At 39.1% G+C, this 26,852-nt stretch overlaps 1 protein-coding gene across 1 annotated transcript in view; it reads right to left on the minus strand.

Moving 5' to 3' along the window:
* Window positions 1-1,908: 1,908 nt before the first annotated feature.
* The window catches only part of LOC128698967 (leucine-rich repeat-containing protein 47), a 41,250-nt gene continuing 16,306 nt past the window's right edge, over window positions 1,909-26,852 (minus strand). The window contains exons 3-6 of the mRNA XM_070096949.1: window positions 20,486-20,650; window positions 14,515-14,750; window positions 9,259-9,361; window positions 1,909-2,807 (exon numbers count right to left, since the gene is read on the minus strand). Of these exons, the coding sequence (XP_069953050.1) occupies window positions 2,544-2,807; window positions 9,259-9,361; window positions 14,515-14,750; window positions 20,486-20,650 (768 nt within the window). The 3' untranslated portion in view covers window positions 1,909-2,543. The remainder of the gene's footprint in view (window positions 2,808-9,258; window positions 9,362-14,514; window positions 14,751-20,485; window positions 20,651-26,852) is intronic.

Consider the following 26,852-nt stretch of genomic DNA (forward strand, 5'->3'; position numbering starts at 1 on the left):
ATTTTAATATTACTGATGGCTTATGAGACAATAACCATCCTAAGCACTGACACTTTGCAATGATATACCATATATGCTGGCATACAAGTCAACCCCTAAAATGTGGAGGCATTAATTCAGGCTTAGACCTAAATTTTTCCTAATAAGTCAATCCATCCCCTCCCCCTCCCCTTCCCCCCCCCCCCAACAAAAAAAAATTAAGGCAGCATTACTTCCATCAGACTGTCAAGTTCAGAGGGTCTGAATGGATTGTTAGAGGAATATTAGAAAATAGTGTTTTATTTTTTTGTATTTTAGTTTTCTTTTTTAACTGTCCATATCCCACAGAGGCAGGGTGTCCTAAACAGAAAAACACAAGTTTTTATTTTTAGTTTTTTTTAATAAAATGTGACATTCTTTTTATGAAAAACATGTGTCAGGGCAACAAAAATAAAACAGGTAAGAAGTAGCAAATAAAACTTACAACTGTAGTTCAAGTTATGGTACAAGTGTGATAGCATCAGTAAGCTAGTGGTGTTACTTCCCTCCTTTGGTAATGTGCCATAGCCTTATTTTCACCTCTGCCATGTATCAGCAACTTCAATACTTGGCTTAAAACTTTGATTTATACACCAGCATATACAGGAGTACAGTTCACACATTTTATTTTAACACAGTATATTTAGTACTCTGTGAATATAATAATCTGGATTATAAATATAAAGTAAATGTTTAACCCTTTCGGGGTCCCCAGGCCCTCTCCGAGACTTGTTCTCAGGGTCCCCAAATTTAAAAAAAAAAAAAAAATTTTTTTCTTATGAAAAGATAGAGAATCTTTTCCTGATCATAATGACACCAAAAGTATGAAATTTGATGGAAAACTTACGGAATTATGCTCTTGCGAAGTTAGCGGTCTTGACGATATTTACACATCGGCGATTTTGCCCACTTTGAGCCCTATTTTCGGCCAATTCCAGTGTACTAGTCGACAAAAATCATAACTATTTTGCTAGAACTCCATTTTTTCTATCAAATAAGTACAAGAAACTACCCATTTACCGATTTCAACTATCCAATAAAGTGGTCAGAATTTAGCAATTTTGCCAATTTCACACAAATTTCAAAAGATGCCAATTAATAAACAAGAAAGACATTCCTAGCACTAAAATAAATTCTCTGTTCATTAGTTACATCCCCAGGCCCCTCTTATATTTCTTTGGCTTTCCACTGAATTTTTATTCTCACAAAAAATAGAAGATTTACTGTTATGCAGACTACTGCATTAGTGCAGAAATGGTATAAATAATACCAGCGCACTTGTGAAAGAATATTAGACTTGCCAGTTGATGTGTATTGGATGCTTGGCATGATTTGTTTACTTTTCAACTTTGGTAAAAATCAAAGATTTCTGCTACTTTGAGCTCAATTTCAAGGTACTTTTCATTGTAAAACCAGTCAAAATCATCTCAATTTCTGTAATATGTCTTCCATTCTATAAAATGAGATCAGGAAAACTAGAATACAACAATAAATACCATACGAAAATACAGTGCAGTCGCTGTTTTAATCCAAAAACACGGTCAAAGTTTTTTTTTTCTCATTACGCACTGTGTGCTGCAGGATTTTTTTTTATACTGCGCACACTGACCACATAGACCCATTCTTTCATATGTAGGCCTACCAGCTTTCTCTCACTAGATTTGAGGGCGCTAGAATTTAGGCGTACTAGTATGTCAAAAACCCTGGGGCGTAAGCCGTACCAGTACGGCCGAAACCCTGAAAGGGTTAATAATTCAAGGCACTATCATATGAAAAGTGACTGTGCCAGACAATTTGATTTCCTGTGCAGTAATTTAAATTCATATGTTTAAAAAGTTAATGAAATTAAGTAAAACAGTTTTTGGATGTGCATAAAAATAAAATTGCAACTTGCAATTTACTGATTTATTTTACAGTATTAACATTTGTATACAAAATGAAAAAAGAATTCTGACAGCTTCTTCTAAGGCACATACACAAAACTGTATGGATATAGAACATAAAAAAGTAAAAAATTCAACGTTGAAAATAAAAAATATGTCTAGAGAAACTGTACCATAGTTATATAAATTAATTTAGTTGGTATGAAAAATAAAATATTTTAGCTGGCCTTAGAAAGCTTATAAGTACTGTAACTTGATGTTATTAGAAATGAAGCAAGTGTAATTAACAGCACTGGAAAAGTTTTGGCTGTATTGAAAATATAAATATACCTTACAAACTCATTCTGTATAGATTCATATCAATTACATTTTTGTACTGTACAAAATTTAACAGAGGACCGAAACTCTCAAGATACTGTACAAGCAAAAACCAATACAGATACAGTAATGTATATATATACTGTATATGGTAAAAAAATATAATTTCCAACTTTCTAATTTGGAAAACTGATTCCTACAAAGTAAATAAAACTGTACCATAGATACCAGTGTGTAAATTAATGAATTTTGTATCACAGTTTTAAATGTTTTATCCTTCCATAAATAAAGAAAAACTAAATAATACAGCCATATCCATTAAGTTTACTTTTCTGGTCTAATTACTCTAACCTTCTCATTATGAAAGATTAGATCGGTGCGAGAAGGATAGAGAACCCGTAGTCCTCCACACTCCTCCTCAACACGAACTTGTTGAACTGATAACAATGCTTTTCCATCAGCATTCTTTGCAGGACTGATTCCAATTTGTAAGGCAGAAAGAATCAAAGCATCAGTTACTTCCTTAGCCTTTCCTAATGATGTGCTGCTAGTCACCTCTACGAAGATATTCTCTGTTTCTTGTGATATCTGTTAAGTGAATATAAAGAATGTTGTCATAGAAATTTATCTGCTTGCTGTCTTTCTAATTTTATGTATGAATTGATGGAGATTTTGTAGCAAAATAATTCACAAAAAGAGGAAATGCATATAATTTCTTTAAAACATAGTTGACCCTCATTTATCATAGAAGTTACATTCTTGAAAATGGTGTGTAAATAATCATGTACAATGAAATGAACACACAGGAAAAATAGGGTTACATTCCTGGGACCCTAAAAGTGCTACTTTCCCCCCTAGGTTTTGTAATTCTAAAAGAAAATAATAATAATGTAATTGCAATAGCATGTAATGAGGTGTATATAATTAAAATACAATACTTGTAGTTAAAAAGATTACACAAATTTGTTTTCTTGCTTTAAATTCTGGTTGCTTATGTATGTCAATGATCTTAAGAGTAGTAATGATGGTGTTGTCTTATTGGGCTCAAGTTCTTGCACTGATGTTGATGCAGGGTTGTCATTAGGTGACAGCTGTTATGAAGTGCTCAGGTATTCTGCTTTACAAAGCAGTACATTGTAAAGCTGATGGTACACAACTGCTGCTCCAGACCATGCTTCGGAATAGTGCTTCTGAAAGTTTCAGGATCCTTTTCAGTGAAAATGTCTGCAATTTTACTAACACACAACTGTTCCAGCAACTGTTGCAGTGTTAACCGTTATTTGCAGGTTCTTTTTCCTCATCCTTTTCTATTATCTGCCCTCCTCCTATCTGGGATAGAGCTCTGCCAATATTTCCTATGGACTTCTTTCTTCCTAATCATCTTCTAAGAGTTCATTCATATCTTTTGGCAGTTAGGAGGTTAGGAAGTTAGGAGGTGGTGCGGGATTACCAAAACTGTTGTCCAGAGGGCTGAGGAAGGGTTGTTGAGGTGGTTCGGACATGTGGAGAGAATGGAGCGAAACAGAATAACTTCAAGAGTGTATCAGTCTGTAGTGGAAGGAAGGCGGGGTAGGGGTCGGCCTAGGAAAGGTTGGAGGGAGGGGGTAAAGGAGGTTTTGTGTGCGAGGGGCTTGGACTTCCAGCAGGCATGCGTGAGCGTGTTTGGTAGGAGTGAATGGAGACAAATGGTTTTTAATACTTGACGTGCTGTTGGAGTGTGAGCAAAGTAACATTTATGAAGGGGTTCAGGGAAACCGGCAGGCTGGACTTGAGTCTTGGAGATGGGAAGTACAGTGCCTGCACTCTGAAGGAGGGGTGTTAATGTTGCAGTTTAAAAACTGTAGTGTAAAGCACCCTTCTGGCAAGACAGTGATGGAGTGAATGATGGTGAAAGTTTTTCTTTTTCGGGCCACCCTGCCTTGGTGGGAATCGGCCAGTGTGATAATAAATGATAATAAATCTTCAAGTCCTCACCTGACAATCCCCTTGCTAAAACAATTTCCTGGACATAACACTATTGAGGGGAAAAATCTGTGACATTCACTACACTAAACTATAATGTTTCTCACCCTGAATTTACTGTTGTTTAGGGAAACTTCATTTTATGTAGTTCTGATGTAGTTACTATATCTACAATGTGAAATTTACACCAGAACTCAGACACTCCAAGCTCTGATACAGCATTCACTGCTGGGAGAAGTTTCCATATCACCCTGCATGTGTAGATGCACTTCAACGTTCTAGTGCCTCCTGTATACAGTGATTGTATCAAACATGTCATATCAGGTGCTAAAAAGACAACTTTCACACGTGAGTGCACATCTTCCAAGAGTTCAGAATGAGTATGGGAATTATGAAGAGTAAGGAAACCCTTGAGTGCAAAATTCTTGTTGTGCAGGTAAAAAAAAAAAAACTGATTTCCAGGAATAAAATTATGTTTGAACCAGTCATCATCCAAGCTAACTGGTTAAGTCTCCAAATAACTGGCAAACTATTTCTGTCTTTACCTTTTAAATCATGAGGAGTCTTGAAACAATAGCATGGATTTACACTGATACATTATCATGCAGACACAGACACAAACTGAAAATTCTTGCCTGCCTTGAATCCAAGTGCACTTTTCTCTTGCTGGTTGACTAAGTTCTATAGGGCATTATCTTAAAACTGTCATGTCAGTATTAAAACACACACACAGAAGTTCAGGGTTTCCTCATCACAGATTTATAGTACTCTAGGGCATTATTCCTTATGAAGAAATTAAGTGGTGAATCTTTCCTGATTTTCTGCTCAATCCATTCAATATTTTTTCTATCTTATTTAGCTGTTATGGCTTGTATACAATTCTTTTCAGGAATTCCCAACCTTGGTTGCTCATTGCATAAACATTTCTTATTCTTTTAAATCAGATGCAATGATGCTTCTTTGTGATCAATGGCTTTTATGGTCTCCACAACATGTACATATACCACTTTTTAGTTTATCTAGAATCTATGAAAATAAGATGGGTTGATGAAAAGATAGAGTTCGATTCACCAACACAAGACTGAGTATGGTATAGGATGTGTATGCAGGAAGAGCTGGTGATAGGAGGATGTTTACATTAAGACTAGGTCTCTCCATGAAAACAATGGTGTCACCCGTTAGCTGGCTGCTAGACGGAGGGAAAACATCCAGTGGCATGCTATATTTTTCTCTTATGTTGTGCTAAATGAAAGTTAATATGTAAATTTTGATCATGTTATGTTGAAAATGTGTTGAAAGATCACATGTTAAACAAGGGCCTACTGTGTTTCAAAATATGGACTGGAAACTTTTATTTTCCACTTTAACCCTTTGAGGATCCAAGTAAATCTACACCTTGACCACAGAGTCCAAGAACTTTCAAATTTTTATTTTTATTTTTTTCTTATGAAATGAAAGAACATTTTTCTGAAGGTAATAAAACAAAAAGTACGAAATTTGATGGAAAATTCACAAAATTACACTACAGTGGACCCTCGACCAGCAATGGCATCGATTAACGATAAATCTGACTAGCGATACATTTTATCGCAAAAATTTTGCCTCGATTAGCACTAAAAAACTCGACCAACACTATTCGTTCCGTCTGAGACGTGTCCACTTCTGGCCAGTGTTTACAAGCCACCCAGCCACCGCGGTCGCTTCCAAGCATACAATCGGAACATTTCATATTATCACAGCCTTTTTAGTGATTGCACCTGCAAAGTAAGTCACCATGGGCCCCAAGAAAGCTTCTAGTGCCAACCCTACAGCAAAAAGGGTGAGAATTACTATGGATATGAAGAAAGAGATCATTGCTAAGTATGAAAGTGGAGTGCATGTCTCCGAGCTGGCCAGGCTGTACACAAAACCCCAATCAACCATCGCTACTATTGTGGCCAAGAAAACGGCAATCAAGGAAGCTGTTCTTGCCAAAGGTGCAACTATGTTTTCGAAACTGAGATCGCAAGTGATAGAAGATGTTGAGAGACTGTTATTGGTATGGATAAACGAAAAACAGATAGCAGGAGATAGCATCTCTCAAGCGATCATATGTGAAAAGGCTAGGAAGTTGCATGACGATTTAATTAGAAAAATACCAGCAACTAGTGATGTGAGTGAATTTAAGGCCAGCAAAGGTTGGTTTGAGAGATTTAAGAATCGTAGTGGCATACATAGTGTGATAAGGCATGGTGAGGCTGCCAGTTTGGACCAAAAAGCAGCTGAAAAATATGTGCAGGAATTCAAGGAGTACATACAGTGAAGGACTGAAACCTGAACAAGTGTTTAATGGTGACACTGACAATGTTGTGAAACACTTTAGGAATGTCATAAAGGAACGGGAGGTACAGGCCTCTATGGGCAGATATGTTGTGCGACAGAGGTCCAGTGACTCAAGCTGGTCCTAGTGGCATTAAAAGAAGAAGGGAAGTAACCTGGAAAAAGGACTTGCCACCTCAAGTCCTAATGGAAGGGGATTCCCCTTCTAAACACTAAGACCATCAACACACTCCCCTCTTCCCATCCCATCAATCATCACCAGATCTTCAATAAAGGTAAGTGTCATGTAACTGTGCATGTCTTCTTCAGTTTGTATTAAAATTAATATTTCATGTGTTAAAAATTTTTTTTTTCAATACTTTTGGGTGTCTTGCACGGATTAATTTGATTTCCATTATTTCTTATGGGGAAAATTAACTTGACTAATGATTATTTTGACTAACGATGAGCTCTCAGGAACGGATTAATAGCGTTAGTCGAGGGTCCACTGTATTGAGAAAATTTTAGTGTGTCAGTGATATTTACACATCAGCGATTTTACCCACTTTGACTCCTATTTTAGGCCAATTACATTATTCCAGTCGACCGTTTTATTAAATGAGCACAAGAAACTGCCCAATCAACTATTTCAACTACCCAATAAAGTGATCAGAAATTGCTAATTTGGCCACTTTCACACAAAGTTCAAAATATTCCAGTTTCAAAATAAGGTCCAGAATAAACAATGCAAGCATTCCTGGTACTAAAATATCATTTCCTCTGTTTATTAGTTACGTTTCCTGGCTTTGCAGACAAATTCCGTTTTTATTTTTTATTTACATAGCGAATTCTTATTCATACCAAAAAATAGAAGATTTACTGTTATGCAATATTGTAATAATTGTATAAATAACATCAGCACATTTGTGAACGCATATCAGACCCACCAGTTGATGTGTATTGGACATGTGATGTCATTTGTTTACTCTTGAACATCGGCAAAAATCGAACATTTCCACTATTTTTAGCTCATTTTCAAGCCATTTTCAGTACTAAAACCAATCAAAATCATCTCTATATCTGTAATATATCTTCCATTCTATCAAATGAGACCAAGAAACCATGAATACAACTGTAAAAACTATACGAAAATACACCGCAAATTCGGTGTTTTAAGCCAAAAACACAATCACAGTTTTTTTTTTTTCATTATGCACTGCGTGCTGCAGGATTTGTTTTATATGGTGCACATTTACCACATAGATCCATTCTCTCATATCTAGGCCCATATTTATCACTCACAGCTTATCTGAGTGAGCTGAGCTCATGGTACAGAACTACGGCTTAGACCCTGTGGACAAGGCGTAGATCTACAGCTTGGGCCTTCCAAGGGTTAATTTATTGTACCTAAAATAATTTTTTTTTAATATTTTAGTAGTCTCTCTCTTTGTAAACACAGGCAGTCTTTTATGAGCTGTTTTTCCTGTATGGATGTAAGGGTTCCATATTTATAAACACCATCAACAGATAATTTGAATTCAATGAATAAACAGACTGCCCATATCCTTTAAAGGGAATTTTTTTTTTTACTAGACCTGCAGCAGTTTTAATGATGTGCATGAATATATATTAATTTTATTTAGCTTATATTTTTAGTCCCTGACATGAATTTAATGATTATAAATCAAAGTTATGATATAAGGCAACCACACACTTATCTACCTAGCTTTACTACACCAATCAATTGAACAGGAATACTAACTAATCTTCAATGTGGAACTACAAATGCACACAATCTTTTCTTTTTAACACACTGGCTGTCTCCCACTGAGGCAGTGACCCAAAATAAAAAAAATTTTCACCACCATTCACACATATCACTGTCTTTGTAGAGGCGTGCAAATATGACAGTTCGGATGTCACTCCAAACAGCAGATATCCCAAATCCCTCCTTGAAAGTGCAGGCATTGTACTTTCCACCTCAAGGACTCAAGTCTGGCTAACTGGTTTCCCTGAACCCCTTCACAAAATATTACCTGCTCACACTTCAACAGCGTGTCAAGTCCCAAAAACCATTGTCTCCAATCACTCCTATCTAATACTCTTGCACATGCCAGCTGTATGTCCAAGTCCCCTTGCACACAAAACCTCTTTTACCCCCCTCCCTCCATCCTTTCCTAGGATGACCCTACCCCTCCTTCCTTCCACTACAGATTTATACACCTTCTAAGTCATCCTATTTTGCTCCATCCTCTCTAAATGACCAAACCATCTCAACAACCCCTCCTCAGCCCTCTGAATAGTACTTTAATAGTAACTCCACACCGCCTCCTAATTTCCACAGTACAAATTCTCTGTATAATATTTACGCCACACATTTCCCTAAGACATGCCATCATTAACACCAGCTTCCTTCTCACTGCAACATTTACAACCCATACTTCACACCCATGTAAAAGTGTTGGAACCACTATACTCTCATACATTCCCTTCTTCACCTCCATGGATAATGTTCTTTGTCTCCACAGATACCTCTATGCACCACTCACCTTTTTTTTCTTCATCAGTTCTATAGGTTACCTCATCCTTCATGAACCCATTTGCCGACAACTCTACTCCCAAATATCTGAACATATTCACTTTGTCCACACTCCCTCTCACCAATCTGACATCCAATTTTTCCTTACCTAACTCATTTGATACCCTCATCACCTTACTCTTTTCCATACTCACTTTCAACTTTCTTTCTTTACAGTATTAATCACCTTTTTTTTCTTACCTTTGTGTTTTCTGAATTGGTGAGGGGAGGAAGAGAGATTACTTTTCCAGCAGCATCTGCAAGACATGGCCAGAGACTCCATCGCTCTACTAAGTGAAGAAATCTGCAAAATATGAAGTTGATATAAACTGCACTATCTTTAGTAAATAGGGAGAATAGACTGACAAAGAGTGTATAAATCTGGGTGGAAGGTAGGAGAGGAAGAAGTTGCCCCGAATGGTTGGGGAAGGGGTAAGGGAGGAATTTTAGGGGCCTGGACATAGGAGTCATCCCACACTCACTAAAAACAATAGACATAGCCCCATTCTACAAAGGTGGCAGTAAAGCAATTGCAAAGAACTACAGACCAATAGCGCTAACGTCCCATGTCATAAAAATCTTTGAAAGGGTTCTAAGAAGCAAGATTGCCAACCACCTAGATACCCATTAATTTCACAACCCAGGGCAACACAGGTTTAAAGCAGGTTGCTCCTGCCTGTCCCAGCTACTGGACCACTATGACAAGGTCCTGGATGCTATAGAGGATAAACAAAATGCAGATGTAGTATACACAGACTTTGCAAAAGCCTTCGACAAGAGTAACCATGGTGTAATAGTGCACAAAATGCGTGATAAAGGAATAACAGGAAAAGTTGGTAGATGGATCTATAATTTCCTGACAAACAGAAGATAAAGTAATAGTAAATAGTGTAAAGTCCCAGGCAGCTACAGTGAAAAGCTCTGTTCCACAAGGAACAGTACTTGCTCCCATCCTATTCCTCATCCTCATATCTGACACAGACAGAGATGTAAGCCATAGCTCCATGTCTTCATTTGCGAATGACACCCGAATTGCCATGACAGTGACCTCCATCGAAGACACTCTAAGACTCCAAGTGGACATCAACCAAATCTTCAAATGGGCCACTCAAAACAATATGAAGTTCATTGAAGAGAACTTTCTACTCAGATATAGAAAACTTGAGGAAATTAAAACTGTATCTGAGTATACAACAAATTCTAACCACACAACAGAGCAAAAAAGTAATGTGAGGGACCTGGGAGTGATAATGTCAAGAGGATCTCACCTTCAAAGACTACAACAATGTATCTACTGCATCTGCTAGGAAAATGATAGGATGGATAATGAGAACGTTCAAAACCAGGGATGCCAAGCCCATGATGATTCTCTTCAAATCGCTTGTTCCCTCTAGGCTGGAATACTGCTGTACACTAACTGCCCCCTTCAAGGCAGGCAAAACTGCTGACCTGCAGAGTGTACAAAGAACTTTCATGGTACACAAGTACGATAAGGCACCTAAATTACTGGGAATGGTTGAAGTTCATTGATTTGTATTCCCTGAAATGCAAGTGAGAGAGATACACGATAATATACACTTGGAAAATCCTAGAGGGATGAGTACCAAACTTGCACACAAAAATCACTCTCTATGAAAGCAAAAGACTCGGCAGGAGATGCAACATTCCCCCAATGAAAAACAGGGGGCACCATGAGTACACTGAGAGACAACACAATAAGTGTCAGGGGGCCCACGACTGTTCAACTGCCTCCCAGCATACATAAGGGGGATTACCAATAGACCCCTGGCTGTCTTCAAGAAGGCACTGGACAGGCACCTAAAATCAGTACCTGACCAACCGGGCTATGGTTCATATGTCAGTTTGTGTGCGGCCAGCAGTAACAGCCTCGATGATCAGACCCTGATCCCTCATGAGGCCTGGTCTAAGACCAAGCCATGAGGGCAATGACTTCTGAGACCCTCTAAAAGTATACTCCAGGTATCCAGAAAGCATGTATAACCATGTTTAATAAGAGTAAACAGATACAAGTGGCTCTTAATTTTCAGGTTGTTGGAGTGTGAGCAAGGCAACTTATAAAGAGCTTCAGGAAAAATGGTTAGCCACCAGTTCTGGAGGTGGGAAGGTCAGTGACTATACTTGGAAGGAGGGGTGGGGATGCTACAGTCAGAAGGTTATCTTACTGTCAGCAAGCTTTTTCCATGAAAAAAGAAAAACCAGAAATAAGAACTAACGAGAAAACCAGAATAAAAAAATACTGCAATATACATACACTGATTTTTTTTTTTTTGCTAAAACATCGGCCATTTCCCACCAAGGTAGGGTGGCCCAAAAAAGAAAAACTTTCATCATCATTCACTCCATCACTGTCTTGCCAGAGGTGCACTTACACTAGTTATAAAACTGCAACATTAACACCCTTCCTTCAGAGTGAAGGCACTGTACTTTCCCTCTCCAGGGCTCAAGTCTGGCCTACCGGTTTCCCTGAATCCCTTCATGAATATTACCCTGCTCACACTCCAACAGCATGTCAAGTCCTGAAAACCATTTGTCTCCATTTGCTATCTAACATGCTCACACATGTTTGCTGGAAGTCCAAGCTCCTCACACACAAAACCTCCTTTACCCCTCCCTCCAACCTTTCCCAGGCCGACCTCTACCCCACCTTCCCTCCACTACAGATTTATACACTCTTGAAGTCATTCTATTTTGTTCCATCCTCTCTACCTGTCAGAACCACCTCAACAACCCATCCTCAGCCCTCTGGATAATAATTTTGGTAATCCCACACCTCCTCCTAATTTCCAAACTATGAATTCTCTGCATTATATTCACACCACACATTGCCCTCAGACATGACATCTACACTGCCTCCAGCCTTCTCCTTGTTGCAACATTCACCACCCATGCTTCACACCCATATAAGAGCATTGGTATAACTATACTCTCATACATTCCCTTCTTTGCTTCCATGGACAAAGTTCTTTGTCTCCAAAGACTCCTCAGTGCACCACTCACCTTTTTCCCCTCGTCAATTCTATAATTCACCTCATCTTTCACAGACCCATCTGCTGATACGTCCACTCCTAAATATCTGAATACATTCACCTCCATACTCTCTCCCTCCAACCTGATATCCAATCTTTTGGTACCTAATTTTTTGTTATTCTCATCACCTTACTCTTTCCTATATTCACTTTTATATACATTGGCCATCTCCCACCAAGATAGTGACCCAAAAAACTCTGACACACCATAAAATACTAAGTTTTTAACAGATTCCATTCATTTTAGTATTATTCAATTCAGAAAAATAAACTCTTTCATTGTATAAGATTTTTTTTTCAAAACCTTCCTATACAGAAATTTCTTCAACTTTGAAGTATGTTTCTGGGTGGTTTATCATGATATTATTGGCTGTTTCTAGGTATCAATTTATAGAATGGAAGACATACTAGTGAAATGGAGATGATTTTGGTTGGTTCCATGCTGGAAGCGGCTTTAAATAGGCCTCAAAATGGCAGAAATATTAGATTTTTAGCAATTTTTCCAAGGAAGATCAGGGACTCCACTACTTCCTCCCCTTGGTCTGTTTTATGGGTTGTCATTAAGTCTGCTTCAATTATTGGGACAGCCTAAACCATGATCAGTCATTCTTAATTTTATTTTATTAACTGAGAACTACGGTAAAGCTATTTTTTATGTGATGCTGGATTCAAAATGGAGGGCAAGTGTTATGTAGGATAGGCCTGGGAACATGACTAATGAACAAAGGAAAGGTTGCTATAATGACGAAGCCCTAGCGCTAATTTTGGACTGTTTTTAAATTGGAATTTGTTGAATTTTTGTGTAAATTTAGCTAAACTACTGACTTCCATACACTTATAGGGTAGTTCTAATAGTTGAACGAACAATTTTCTAGTGAATTAGCCAGGAATCAGTCAGTCAGAGCAATGTAATCGGCCTAAAATAGGCCTCAGAGTGGGTTAAATTGCCAATGTATAAATTGTGCCCAGACCTCCAACTTTGTGCCTGTGTAATTATGTATGTTTTCATCAAATTTCACAATTTGAGAGGTCACTACCTTCAGAAAAATATTCTCTACCATTTTTTAAGAACAATTTAAAAATTCACTACAGTGGAAGGATTAAAATATGAACTACTTGACTACTTTTACACTTCTTTCTTTCAACACACCGGCCGTATCCCACCGAGGAGGGGTGGCCCAAAAGGAAAAAAGAAAGTTTCTCCTTTTACATTTAGTAATATATACAGGAGAAGGGGTTACTAGCCCCTTGCTTCTGGCATTTTAGTTGCCTCTTACAATACTCATGGCTTACGGAGGAAGAATTCTGATCCACTTCCCCATGGAGGTAAGAGGAAATAGACAAGAACAAGAACTAGAAAGAAAATAGAAGAAAACCCAGAGGGGTATGTATATATATGCTTGTACATGTATGTGCAGTGTGACCTAAGTGTAAGTAGAAGTAGCAAGACATACCTGAAATCTTGCATGTTTATGAAACAGAAAAAAGGACACCAGCAACCCTACCATCATGTAAAACAATTACAGGCTTTCGTTTTACACTCACTTGGCAGGACAGTAGTACCTCCCTGGGCGGTTACTGTCTACCAACCTACTACCTAGGACTTTTACACTTCTTTCTTTCTTTCAACACACCGGCCGTATCCCACCGAGGCGGGGTGGCCCAAAAGGAAAAACGAAAGTTTCTCCTTTTACATTTAGTAATATATACAGGAGAAGAGGTTACTAGCCCCTTGCTCCCGGCATTTTAGTCGCCTCTTACAACACGCATGGCTTACGGAGGAAGAATTCTGTTCCACTTCCCCATGGAGATAAGAGGAAATAAACAAGAATAAGAACTAGAAAGAAAATAGAAGAAAACCCAGAGGGGTGTGTATATATGTGCTTGTACATGTATGTGTAGTGGGACCTAAGTGTAAGTAGAAGTAGCAAGACGTACCTGAAAACTTGCATGTTCATGAGACAGAAAAAAGGACACCAGCAACCCTACCATCATGTAAAACAATTACAGGCTTTCGTTTTACACTCACTTGGCAGGACAGTAGTACCTCCCTGGGCGGTTACTGTCTACCAACCTACTACCTAGGACTTTTACACTTATACCTATGAAATTGTTAATATACTGCTTGGTAATACGTACAGTGGTACCTCGAATATCGAACAGCTCCCAACTCAAACAATTATGTAAGTGTAATTTTGTAAGTACTTTTTATAAGTGTATTTTTGGGGTCTGAAATGGACTAATCTAATTTACATTATTCCTTACGAGAACAAATTTGTTTGGTAATGGCACTCGAATAGCCTTCTGGAACGAATTATGGCTGAAATTCGAGGTACCACTGTGTTTTGTTAGTTTAATAAAACTATTAAATGATTATGAGATTCAATAAAAAATAGTACCCAGTACATACTTGTATAGCCCTGGAACAGTATTCCTCTTCTGTTGTTTTCTTTGAGTTTCTGCTTCATGCTGCAGCCCATCATACAATTCCCTGGCTGATACTTCCTTGCCTCTCACCAATGGATGAATACGGATTTCTTCTGGATTTTCAGCATTGAACTTCAAGGGGCCTCTTATCTTGGCCAAGTCATGTGTTGCAATTGTAGCTACCAACCTTTTTCCACACACACCTTCATGGAGTTTTGTCTATGAAAGGTGGCAAAATAATTGGTAAAAGTCGACACGAGTGGCAAAATAATTAATAAATGTTATTGGAGAAAACACGGCAACAGAAAAATGTAGATTATGTATGAGAGAAGGTGAAAGTGTTGAATGATGATGAAAGTATTTTTCTTTCTTTTTGGGTTTTTTCTTTCTTTTTGGGTCACCCTGCCTCGGTGGGAGATGGCCGATGTGTAAAAAAAAACAGCAAAGTAAGGATTTAAGTCTCCAGGAGGCTTATGTCAACATGTTAGACTAGACTGAGTGGAGACAAGTAATTTTTATGACCTGTTATGCTATTGGAGTGTGAGCAAAATAACATTTATTAAAGCATTCAGGAAAACTTTTTAGGCCAGACTTGAATCCTGGAGGTGGGAAGTATAGTGCCAGCACTCTGAAAGAGGAGTGAGATGTTGCATTTCCAAAGGTCATTTGTATGAAGGCAAAGGGGACAAAAGAGAGTGCAAAAATTATAGGGGGAGAAGTCTGCTGACTATACCTGGTCAAGTGAATGGTAGAGTTATTATTGAAAGAATTAAGAGTAAGAAGGAGAATAGGATAGCAGATGAATAAGGAGGCTTTAGGAAAGATAGGGGGTGTGTGGACCAGGTGTTTACAGTGAAACATATAAGTGAACAGTATTTTTCTCCTTTTTCTAAATAGCTCTTGTTCTTCTTTATTTCTTCTATTGTTCATGGGGAAGTGGAAAAGAATCTTTCCTCCGTAAGCCATGCGTGTCGTATGAGGCGACTAAAATGCCGGGAGCAATGGGCTAGTAACCCTTTCTCCTGTAGACATTTACTAAAAAAGAGAAGAAAAACTCTATAAAACTGGGATGCTTGAATGTGCGTGGATGTAGTGCGGATGACAAGAAACAGATGATTGCTGATGTTATGAATGAAAAGAAGTTGGATGTCCTGGCCCTAAGTGAAACAAAGCTGAAGGGGGTAGGGGAGTTTCGGTGGGGGGAAATAAATGGGATTAAATCTGGAGTATCTGAGAGAGTTAGAGCTAAGGAAGGGGTAGCAGTAATGTTGAAGGATCAGTTATGGAAGAAAAGAGAATATGAATGTGTAAATTCAAGGATTATGTGGATTAAAGTAAAGGTTGGATGTGAAAAGTGGGTCATAATAAGCATGTATGCACCTGGAGAAGAGAGGAATGTAGAGGAGAGAGAGAGATTTTGGGAGATGTTAAGTGAATGTATAGGAACCTTTGAACCAAGTGAGAGAGTAATTGTGGTAGGGGACCTGAATGCTAAAGTAGGAGAAACTTTTAGAGAGGGTGTGGTAGGTAAGTTTGGGGTGCCAGGTGTAAATGATAATGGGAGCCCTTTGATTGAACTTTGTATAGAAAGGGGTTTAGTTATAGGTAATACATATTTTAAGAAAAAGAGGATAAATAAGTATACAAGATATGATGTAGGGCGAAATGACAGTAGTTTATTGGATTATGTATTGGTAGATAAAAGACTGTTGAGTAGACTTCAGGATGTACATGTTTATAGAGGGGCCACAGATATATCAGATCACTTTTTAGTTGTAGCTACACAGAGTAAAAGGTAGATGGGATACAAGAGGAATAGAAGCATCAGGGAAGAGAGGTGAATGTTTATAAGCTAAAAGAGGAGGCAGTTAGGGTAAGATATTGGATATAAGATACAGGATAAGATATTGGAGGATAGATGGGCTAATGAGAGCATAGGCAATGGGGTCGAAGAGGTATGGAGTAGGTTTAAAAATGTAGTGTTAGTGTGTTCAGCAGAAGTTTGTGGTTACAGGAAAGTGGGTGCGGGAGGGATGAGGAGTGATTGGTGGAATGATGATGTAAAGAGAGTAGTAAGGGAGAAAAAGTTAGCATATGAGAAGTTTTTACAAAGCAGAAGTGATGCAAGGAGGGAAGAGTATATGGAGAAAAAGAGAGGTTAAGAGAGCAGTGAACCAATGTAAAAAGAGCAAATGAGAGAGTGGGTGAGATCCAAACTGCCAATATCCCAAACCCCTCCTTTAAAGTGCAGGCATTGTACTTCCCATTTCCAGGACTCAAGTCCGACTATATGTAAATAACTGGTTTCCCTGAATCCCTACATTAAATATTACCCTGCTCACACTCCAACATATCGTCAGATCCCAAGTACCATTCGTCTCCATTCACTCCTATCTAACACGCTCACGCACACTTGCTGGAAGTCCAAGCCTCTCGCTCACAAAACCTCCTTTACCCCCTCTTTCCAACCCTTTTGGGGGCGACCCCTACCCAGCCTTCCTTCCCCTATAGATTTATATGCTTTCCATGTCATTCTACTTTGATCCATTCTCTCTAAATGACCAAACCACCTCAACAACCCCTCTTCTGCCCTCTGACTAATACTTTTATTAACTCCACACCTTTTCCTAATTTCCACACTCCGAATTTTCTGCATAATATTTACACCACGCATTGCCCTTAGACAGGACACCTCCACTGCCTCCAACCATCTCCTCGCTGCTGCATTTACCATCCAAGCTTCACACCCATATAAGAGTGTTGGTACTACTATACTTCCATACATTCCCTTCTTTGCCTCCATAGGTAACGTTTTTTGACTCCACATATACCTCAACACACCATTCACCTTTTTTCCTTCATCAATTCTATGATTAACCTCATCCTTCATAAATCCATCCGCCGACACGTCAACTCCCAAGTATCTGAAAACATTCACTTCTTCCATACTCCTCCTCCCCAATTTTATATCCAATTTTTCTTTATCTAAATCATTTGATACCCTCATCACCTTACTCTTTTCTATGTTCACTTTCAACTTTCTACCTTTACACACATTCCCAAACTCATCCACTAACCTTTGCAATTTTTCTTTAGAATCTCCCATAAGCACAGTATCATCAGCAAAAAGTAACTGTCAATTCCCATTTTGAATTTGATTCCCCATAGTTTAATCCCACCCCTCTCCCGAACTATAAATATATTAAACAACCATGGTGACATCACACATCCCTGTCTAAGACCTACTTTTACCGGGAAGTATTCTCCCTCTCTTCTACACACCCTAACCTGAGCCTCATTATCTTCATAAAAACTCTTTACAGCATTTAGTAACTTACCACCTATTCCATATACTTGCAACATCTGCCACATTGCTCCTCTATCCACTCTTATCATATGCCTTTTCTAAATCCATAAATGCAATAAAAACTTCCCTACCTTTATCTAAATACTGTTCACACACACACACACACATATATATATATATATATATACAGTGGACCCTTGACTAACGCTATTAATCCGTTCCTGAGAGCTCATCGTTAATCAAAATTATCGTTAGTCAAGTTAATTTTCCCCATAAGAAATAAAGGAAATCAAATTAATCCGTGTATGACACCCCAAAGTATGAAAAAAAACATGTTTTTACCACATGAAATATTAATTTTAATACACACAAACTGAAGAAGACATGCACAGTTACATGACACTTACCTTTATTGAAGATCTGGTGATGATTGATGGGATGGGAGGAGGGGAGAGTGTTGATGGTCTTAGTGTTTAGAAGGAGAATCCCCTTCCATTAGGACTTGAGGTGGCAAGCCCTTTTCCGGGGTTACTTCCCTTTCCTTTAAATCTCTCAAACCAACCTTTGCTGGCCTTAAATTCACTCACATCACCACTAGTTGCTGGCATTTTTTTAATTAAATCGTCATGCAACTTCCTAGCCTTTTCACATATGATTGCTTGAGAGATGCTATCTCCTCCTATCTGTTTTTCGTTTATCCACACCAATAACAGTCTCTCAACATCGAGTACTTGCGATCTCAATTTCGAAAACATAGGTGCACCTTTGGCAAGAACAGCTTCCTTGATTGCCGTTTTCTTGCCCACAATAGTAGCGATGGTTGATTGGGGTTTTGTGTACAACTTGGCCAGCTCGGAGACACGCACTCCACTTTCATACTTAGCAATGATCTCTTTCTTCATATCCATAGTAATTCTCACCTTTTTGCTGTAGGGTTGCCACTAGATGTTTTCTTGGGGCCCATGGTGACTTATTTTGCAGGTGCAATCACTAAAAAGGCTGTGATAATATGAAATGTTCCGATTGTATGCTTGGAAGAGACCGAGGTGGCTGGCTGGCTTGTAAACACTGGCCAGAAGTGGACTCATCTCAGACGGAACGAATAGTGTTGGTAGAGTTTTTTAGTGCTAGTCGAGGCAAAATTTTTGCGTTAAAATGTATCGCTAGTTGGATTTATCGTTAATCGATGCTATCGTTGGTCCACTGTATATATGTATGTGTATGTATGTATATGTAAGTGTGTGTGTGTATATATATATATATATATATATATATATATATATATATATACATATATATATACATATATATATATATATATATAAATATATATATACATATATATATATACATACATACATATATACAGTGGACCCCCGCATAACGATGGCATCACATAGCGATTATTTCGCATACCGCTTACTTTAATTGCAAAAATTTTGCCTCACATACCGCTTAAAAACCCGCTTACCGATTTTCTTCCGAGACGCGCTCACATGTTCCGCCGGTGGCATTGTTTACCAGCCAGCCTCCGCGGTAACATCCAAGCATACAATCGGAATATTTCGTATTATTACAGTGTTTTCGGTGCTGTTTCTGGAAAATAAGTGACCATGGGCCCCAAGAAAGCTTCTAGTGCCAACCCTGTGGTAAAAAGGGTGAGAATTAGTATGGAAATTAAGAAAGATTTTGAAGGGTTTGGGGCTAACCCTGAGAAGCCTATGCCAGTTGTGGAATCCATTGTGCCTACTTCAAAAATTAAGGAAATGTGTGCACAGTGGGTTGAACTGCAAACCTTTATGGATGAAAATCACCCTGACACAGCTGTTGCAAGCCGTGCTGGTGACTATTTCAATGACAATGTTGTGGCCCATTTTAGACAAATCGTAAAGGAACGGGAGGTACAGAGCTCTATGGACAGATTTGTTGTGCGACAGAGGTCCAGTGACTCTCAAGCTGGTCCTAGTGGCATTAAAAGAAGAAGGGAAGTAACCCCGGAAAAGGACTTGCTACCTCAAGTCCTAATGGAAGGGGATTCCCCTTCTAAACAGTAAGAAGATAATGCTCTCCCCTCCTCCCATCCCATCAATCATCACCAGATCTTCAATAAAAGTAAGTGTCATGTAAGTGTGCATGCCTTTTTCAGTTTGTGTGTATTAAAATTAACATTTCATGTGGTAAAAAAAATTTTTTTTCATACTTTTGGGTGTCTTGCACGGATTAATTTTATTTCCATTATTTCTTATGGGGAAAATTCATTCACATAACGATTATTTCGCATAACAATTACCCCTCTTGCACGGATTAAAATCGTTAACCGGGGGTCCACTGTATATATATATACAGTGGACCCCCGCTTAACGATCACCTCCAAATGCGACCAATTATGTAAGTGTATTTATGTAAGTGCGTTTGTACGTGTATGTTTGGGGGTCTGAAATGGACTAATCTACTTCACAATATTCCTTATGGGAAAAAATTCGGTCAGTACTGGCACCTGAACATACTACTGGAATGAAAAAAGTTCGTTAACCGGGGGTCCACTGTATATATATATATATATATATATATATAAAAGGAACTTACATAAGCCACTGACTTAGACAAAGTAGTATAAAAGCCTTGGACAGGTGTGCTCTCCACTTACCTGAGCAGATATAAACTTCTTAAGATTGTCTCCATTTAGGTCAACCCCACAAAGTATACAACAAACTATGTAGGGCCGCACTTCCCTTACTGCTGCAGAAACCTGCACTACAGGAATGCTGTCCTTCACACTCAGTACATGGAGCTCATCACATAAAGCACCAACCTTAAGTAGGAAAACAAACATTAAGTCTAGAGTAATGGCAATGGGATGTATTCATAAGACACAAGGTAAGCATTGCTCACCCTAAAATAATTCTTCATTTCAAAATTATGACATCTCTTAGTTTAGTTAATATTTTTTTTTTTTTATTATCACACCGGCCGATTCCCACCAAGGCAGGGTGGCCCGAAAAAGAAAAACTTTCACCATCATTCACTCCATCACTGTCTTGCCAGAAGGGTGCTTTACACTACAGTTTTTAAACTGCAACATTAACACCCCTCCTTCAGAGTGCAGGCACTGTACTTCCCATCTCCAGGACTCAAGTCCGGCCTGCCGGTTTCCCTGAATCCCTTCATAAATGTTACTTTGCTCACACTCCAACAGCACGTCAAGTATTAAAAACCATTTGTCTCCATTCACTCCTATCAAACACGCTCACGCATGCCTGCTGGAAGTCCAAGCCCCTCGCACACAAAACCTCCTTTACCCCCTCCCTCCAACCCTTCCTAGGCCGACCCCTACCCCGCCTTCCTTCCACTACAGACTGATACACTCTTGAAGTCATTCTGTTTCGCTCCATTCTCTCTACATGTCCGAACCACCTCAACAACCCTTCCTCAGCCCTCTGGACAACAGTTTTGGTAATCCCGCACCTCCTCCTAACTTCCAAACTACGAATTCTCTGCATTATATTCACACCACACATTGCCCTCAGACATGACATCTCCACTGCCTCCAGCCTTCTCCTCGCTGCAACATTCATCACCCACGCTTCACACCCATATAAGAGCGTTGGTAAAACTATACTCTCATACATTCCCCTCTTTGCCTCCAAGGACAAAGTTCTTTGTCTCCACAGACTCCTAAGTGCACCACTCACTCTTTTTCCCTCATCAATTCTATGATTCACCTCATCTTTCATAGACCCATCCGCTGACACGTCCACTCCCAAATATCTGAATACGTTCACCTCCTCCATACTCTCTCCCTCCAATCTGATATTCAATCTTTCATCACCTAATCTTTTTGTTATCCTCATAACCTTACTCTTTCCTGTATTCACCTTTAATTTTCTTCTTTTGCACACCCTACCAAATTCATCCACCAATCTCTGCAACTTCTCTTCAGAATCTCCCAAGAGCACAGTGTCATCAGCAAAGAGCAGCTGTGACAACTCCCACTTTGTGTGTGATTCTTTATCTTTTAACTCCACGCCTCTTGCCAAGACCCTCGCATTTACTTCTCTTACAACCCCATCTATAAATATATTAAACAACCACGGTGACATCACACATCCTTGTCTAAGGCCTACTTTTACTGGGAAAAAATTTCCCTCTTTCCTACATACTCTAACTTGAGCCTCACTATCCTCGTAAAAACTCTTCACTGCTTTCAGTAACCTACCTCCTACACCATACACTTGCAACATCTGCCACATTGCCCCCCTATCCACCCTGTCATACGCCTTTTCCAAATCCATAAATGCCACAAAGACCTCTTTAGCCTTATCTAAATACTGTTCACTTATATGTTTCACTGTAAACACCTGGTCCACACACCCCCTACCTTTCCTAAAGCCTCCTTGTTCATCTGCTATCCTATTCTCCGTCTTACTCTTAATTCTTTCAATTATAACTCTACCATACACTTTACCAGGTACACTCAACAGACTTATCCCCCTATAATTTTTGCACTCTCTTTTTTCCCCTTTGCCTTTATACAAAGGAACTATGCATGCTCTCTGCCAATCCCTAGGTACCTTACCCTCTTCCATACATTTATTAAACAATTGCACCAACCACTCCAAAACTATATCCCCACCTGCTTTTAACATTTCTATCTTTATCCCATCAATCCCGGCAGCCTTACCCCCTTTCATTTTACCTACTGCCTCACGAACTTCCCCCACACTCACAACTGGCTCTTCCTCACTCCTACAAGATGTTATTCCTCCTTGCCCTATACACGAAATCACAGCTTCCCTATCTTCATCAACATTTAACAATTCCTCAAAATATTCCTTCCATCTTCCCAATACCTCTAACTCTCCAGTTAATAACTCTCCTCTCCTATTTTTAACTGACAAATCCATTTGTTCTCTAGGCTTTCTTAACTTGTTAATCTCACTCCAAAACTTTTTCTTATTTTCAACAAAATTTGTTGATAACATCTCACCCACTCTCTCATTTGCTCTCTTTTTACATTGCTTCACCACTCTCTTAACCTCTCTCTTTTTCTCCATATACTCTTCCCTCCTTGCATCACTTCTACTTTGTAAAAACTTCTCATATGCTAACTTTTTCTCCCTTACTACTCTCTTTACATCATCATTCCACCAATCGCTCCTCTTCCCTCCTGCACCCACTTTCCTGTAACCACAAACTTCTGCTGAACACTCTAACACTACATTTTTAAACCTACCCCATACCTCTTCGACCCCATTGCCTATGCTCTCATTAGCCCATCTATCCTCCAATAGCTGTTTATATCTTACCCTAACTGCCTCCTCTTTTAGTTTATAAACCTTCACCTCTCTCTTCCCTGATGCTTCTATTCTCCTTGTATCCCATCTACCTTTTACTCTCAGTGTAGCTACAACTAGAAAGTGATCTGATATATCTGTGGCCCCTCTATAAACATGTACATCCTGAAGTCTACTCAACAGTCTTTTATCTACCAATACATAATCCAACAAACTACTGTCATTTTCGTTAATACTATATATTAATAAGTTTTACACAGTATTCTGCACTTTTGTTATTTATGTTTAAGTGCAAATAAACCTGGTGTAATTGTTCAAACTTTTGAAACTTGCTAGATCGGAGCATTTGCCACTTGAAAATGTTCTGGAAATGATTAACACTGAATCTGCAGTAACTTGCATCTGCTCTCTTGCTGGGTGTTATGAACATAGTCAGTTGGTCCCTGGGTTATAGTGCTTTTTGTAACAAAATAAACTTAGTACGTCTAGGTACTCACTCAGGAAAAGGAATTTTCTTAGTTCCTATTTAATTTATTAATAATCATAATAACCACTTAAATCCACCTTCTCATATTTTGCTTTATGAGTAGAATACTTTTACCTTTTCTCATTAAAACATCACAGTACTAGGTCCAGTATTTACAAATGGCTCTGAGTGAGTCACGAAATATTAGTATATGCACATGCACAGGCGTTGCCTAAAACTCGAACACATTAATAGATTTCTTATGATAGGGTTCACCTTACAATAAGCCCTTTTACACTACAGAGGCTTGATCACTTGGCTTCACTTTCTCTAAGAGCTTCTCAACCGCCTTCTCCAACTAAGATAAGTCTTAGCAGTAAGTTCCCGAAAATTCCTGGGATTTTCTAGGGAGGCGAATGGTGGTTTAGCCCTTTCAGGGTCCGTCCCGTAGATCTACGGCTTTTTGGTGAGTGTCCAAACCGTAGATCTACGCCAAAATTCTAGCGCCGTCAAATTTAGCGCGAAAGCGCTCATAGGCCTACATGTGAGAGAATGGGTCTGCGCCGTGGGTGTGCGCCGTAAACAAAAAATCTAGGCGCCTGCATAGCATTGTGGGAACGCCGGCTCAGTCACCCTTGTTCACCATGCCTCGTCGCAAGTCAGCTCTCACTCCCCGGAAAATTGGGACTCTCCTCTTCCTGTCTGATAGTTCTGACACTGATGGAAGTGCAAATGAAGACGAATTCTACGGCTTTGATAAGTTAGTGACTGAAAATAATGACCAGGATATCGATAATAGTGCAGAAAACCCCGAAGATCCTCGACCTTCTACCTCTGGTGTGGGCACTCGTGACTCATGGTCGGGTGTTCCTAAACGTAAGAGAAAACTAATATTTTCGCGTGGCCAGGCCTCTGACTTCAGTAATGACGATGATTCTGATGTGGATTGTGATTTTATTGCGCTCGACGATCATTCGAGTAGTGATGGTGAGGAATCATATTCACCAGTGAAGCGTCGGTATGTTCGCCGCCGCATGCGCTCGGGTAGTGTACCCTATGCTGTGCCCAGGGGACGGAGTACATCCCGTGGTCCTACACCCGTTTTAGGTAGTGATAGTGAGGATGATGTGGCTACACTTGGCATGGATGGGCCACAGGCATCAGTGGATGGTGTTAGTGGTGCTGGTGGTGGTAGTGGCACCGCCATGCGTGACTCACCGTGCCACGCGGGGACCCACGCTGCTGACTCGTCAGTTCAAGGACAAAGCGGAGCGTCAGCCACCAGCCCGCCACAACCACAACCACCCGTACAACCAGCCTATGATGTCCAGTATCCACCACAAAACCGTATGTGGGATTGGCAGCAAAATCCCAATTTTGTTCCCAAGCCTCACCACTTCGATGACTCTCAAAGTGGAATTCTACCTACCTGTCCCCTTGGAACCACGGCCAATGAACTGGAATTCTTTGAATTATTCTTTGACCAGCCATTGATGGAAATTATTGCCAGGGAAAGTAATAAGTATTTTCAGTACACCATGGCAAATACGATCTTATCACCACAGTCAAGACTACACAGGTGGAAAGAGACAACTGTTGCAGAAATGTATTTACTTTTTGCAACAATAATTCTTATGCCTCACGTCTATAAGCATAATATAAAAGCATACTGGTCCACAGATCGGCTAATTTCTACCCCATCCTTCAGTGAAATAATACCAGTGAACAGGTTTATCTTACTGTTACGTATGTTGCACTTCTCTGACAAAACCAGGCCTGACAGAAGTGACAGGTTATACAAGATTAGAAATGTTTTCATGTATCTCAAACAAAAGTTCAGGATATACTTTTATCCATTCAAGAATCTTGTAATTGATGAGTCTTTGATTTTGTTCAAAGGTAGACTGTCATTCAAGCAGTATATACCGAGCAAGAGGAACCGCTTTGGTATAAAATTGTTTGTACTCTGTGATTGTGACAGTGGCCTGGTGTTGGATATTTTTGTATACACGGGAAATAAAACAGTGAAAGATACCAAGATGTTATTGGGTATCTCAGGTGACGTAGTGAGAAACATGATGGCACCTTATCTTGGTAAGGGCCATACATTATATACCGATAACTGGTACACAAGCCCATTACTCAGTGATTTCATGCGAGTGAACAAGACAGATGTGTGTGGCACAGTGCGTTCTAATCGTAAACATATGCCCAGGCTCAAAGCAGGTGTTTACTGCCAATGACATCATGGCATTACAGTGGCATGACAAACGAGATGTCACATTGTTGACAACCATTCACCGTAATGAAATGCAAGACAGTGGCAAAGTTGATCGAGTGACTAATGAACGTATTCGAAAACCAGTGTCAGTGATTGATTATACACAAAACATGCGCTTGGTTGACAAGTGTGACATGCAGATTGGTTTTGTTGACTGTGTTCGTAAGAGTTACAAGTGGTACATGAAACTTTTCTTCCATCTCATGGACATTTCAATGCTGAATGCATATAATATGTACCAAATAAAGACTGGTAACAGACCACCGTATGGTGAATTTTGTTTGTCTGTTGTCAGACAACTCATAATGAAGTACCAGGTAACAACACCTGCAATACAACATGGTCCTCGAATTCATCACGATATACCCAAGCGTTTGAGGAGAGAAGGTGATCATTTCATAATACAGCTTCCTTCAACTCAAAAGAAATTTGCTCAGAAGAGATGCATTGTCTGTGCACAAACAAAACGACGGCAACAAAGACGCAAAGACACTCAGTTTATGTGTGAGGAATGTAAGGTGCCTCTGTGCATGGTGCCTTGTTTCAAGGAGTTCCACAAGCTCCAGCAGTTTTAAAACCATGTCCAGTGATTGTAAATATGTAAATATATGATAGAACATTAGTATTATACAATATTTGTGCATGTTTATTGTAATAAACAACAGTGGTAAACAATAATATGATAATAACTTTAGTGCAGTTATTGTGTTCAATACAGTGAGTTTATATATATATATCAATTATATATAGTATTGGTCTCTCAGGCCCCAAATGTTAGTAGGAATAGAAAAAAATTGGAAAAGAAAAGAAAAAACAACTAAAACAACAAAATAATATAATAAGCGTATGTGGAATTCGTCGATGTTGCCACCACCACATCATTTTCTATAAACTTCTTGGCACTGTATCTCGGTAAGTACTGATCAGATTCTAATTTTTTTTGTTTTATTACCTTCACAAAAATATGCTCTTT

This window comes from Cherax quadricarinatus, chromosome 55 (genome assembly GCF_038502225.1).
Source record: "Cherax quadricarinatus isolate ZL_2023a chromosome 55, ASM3850222v1, whole genome shotgun sequence".
Lineage (NCBI taxonomy): Eukaryota > Metazoa > Arthropoda > Malacostraca > Decapoda > Parastacidae > Cherax > Cherax quadricarinatus.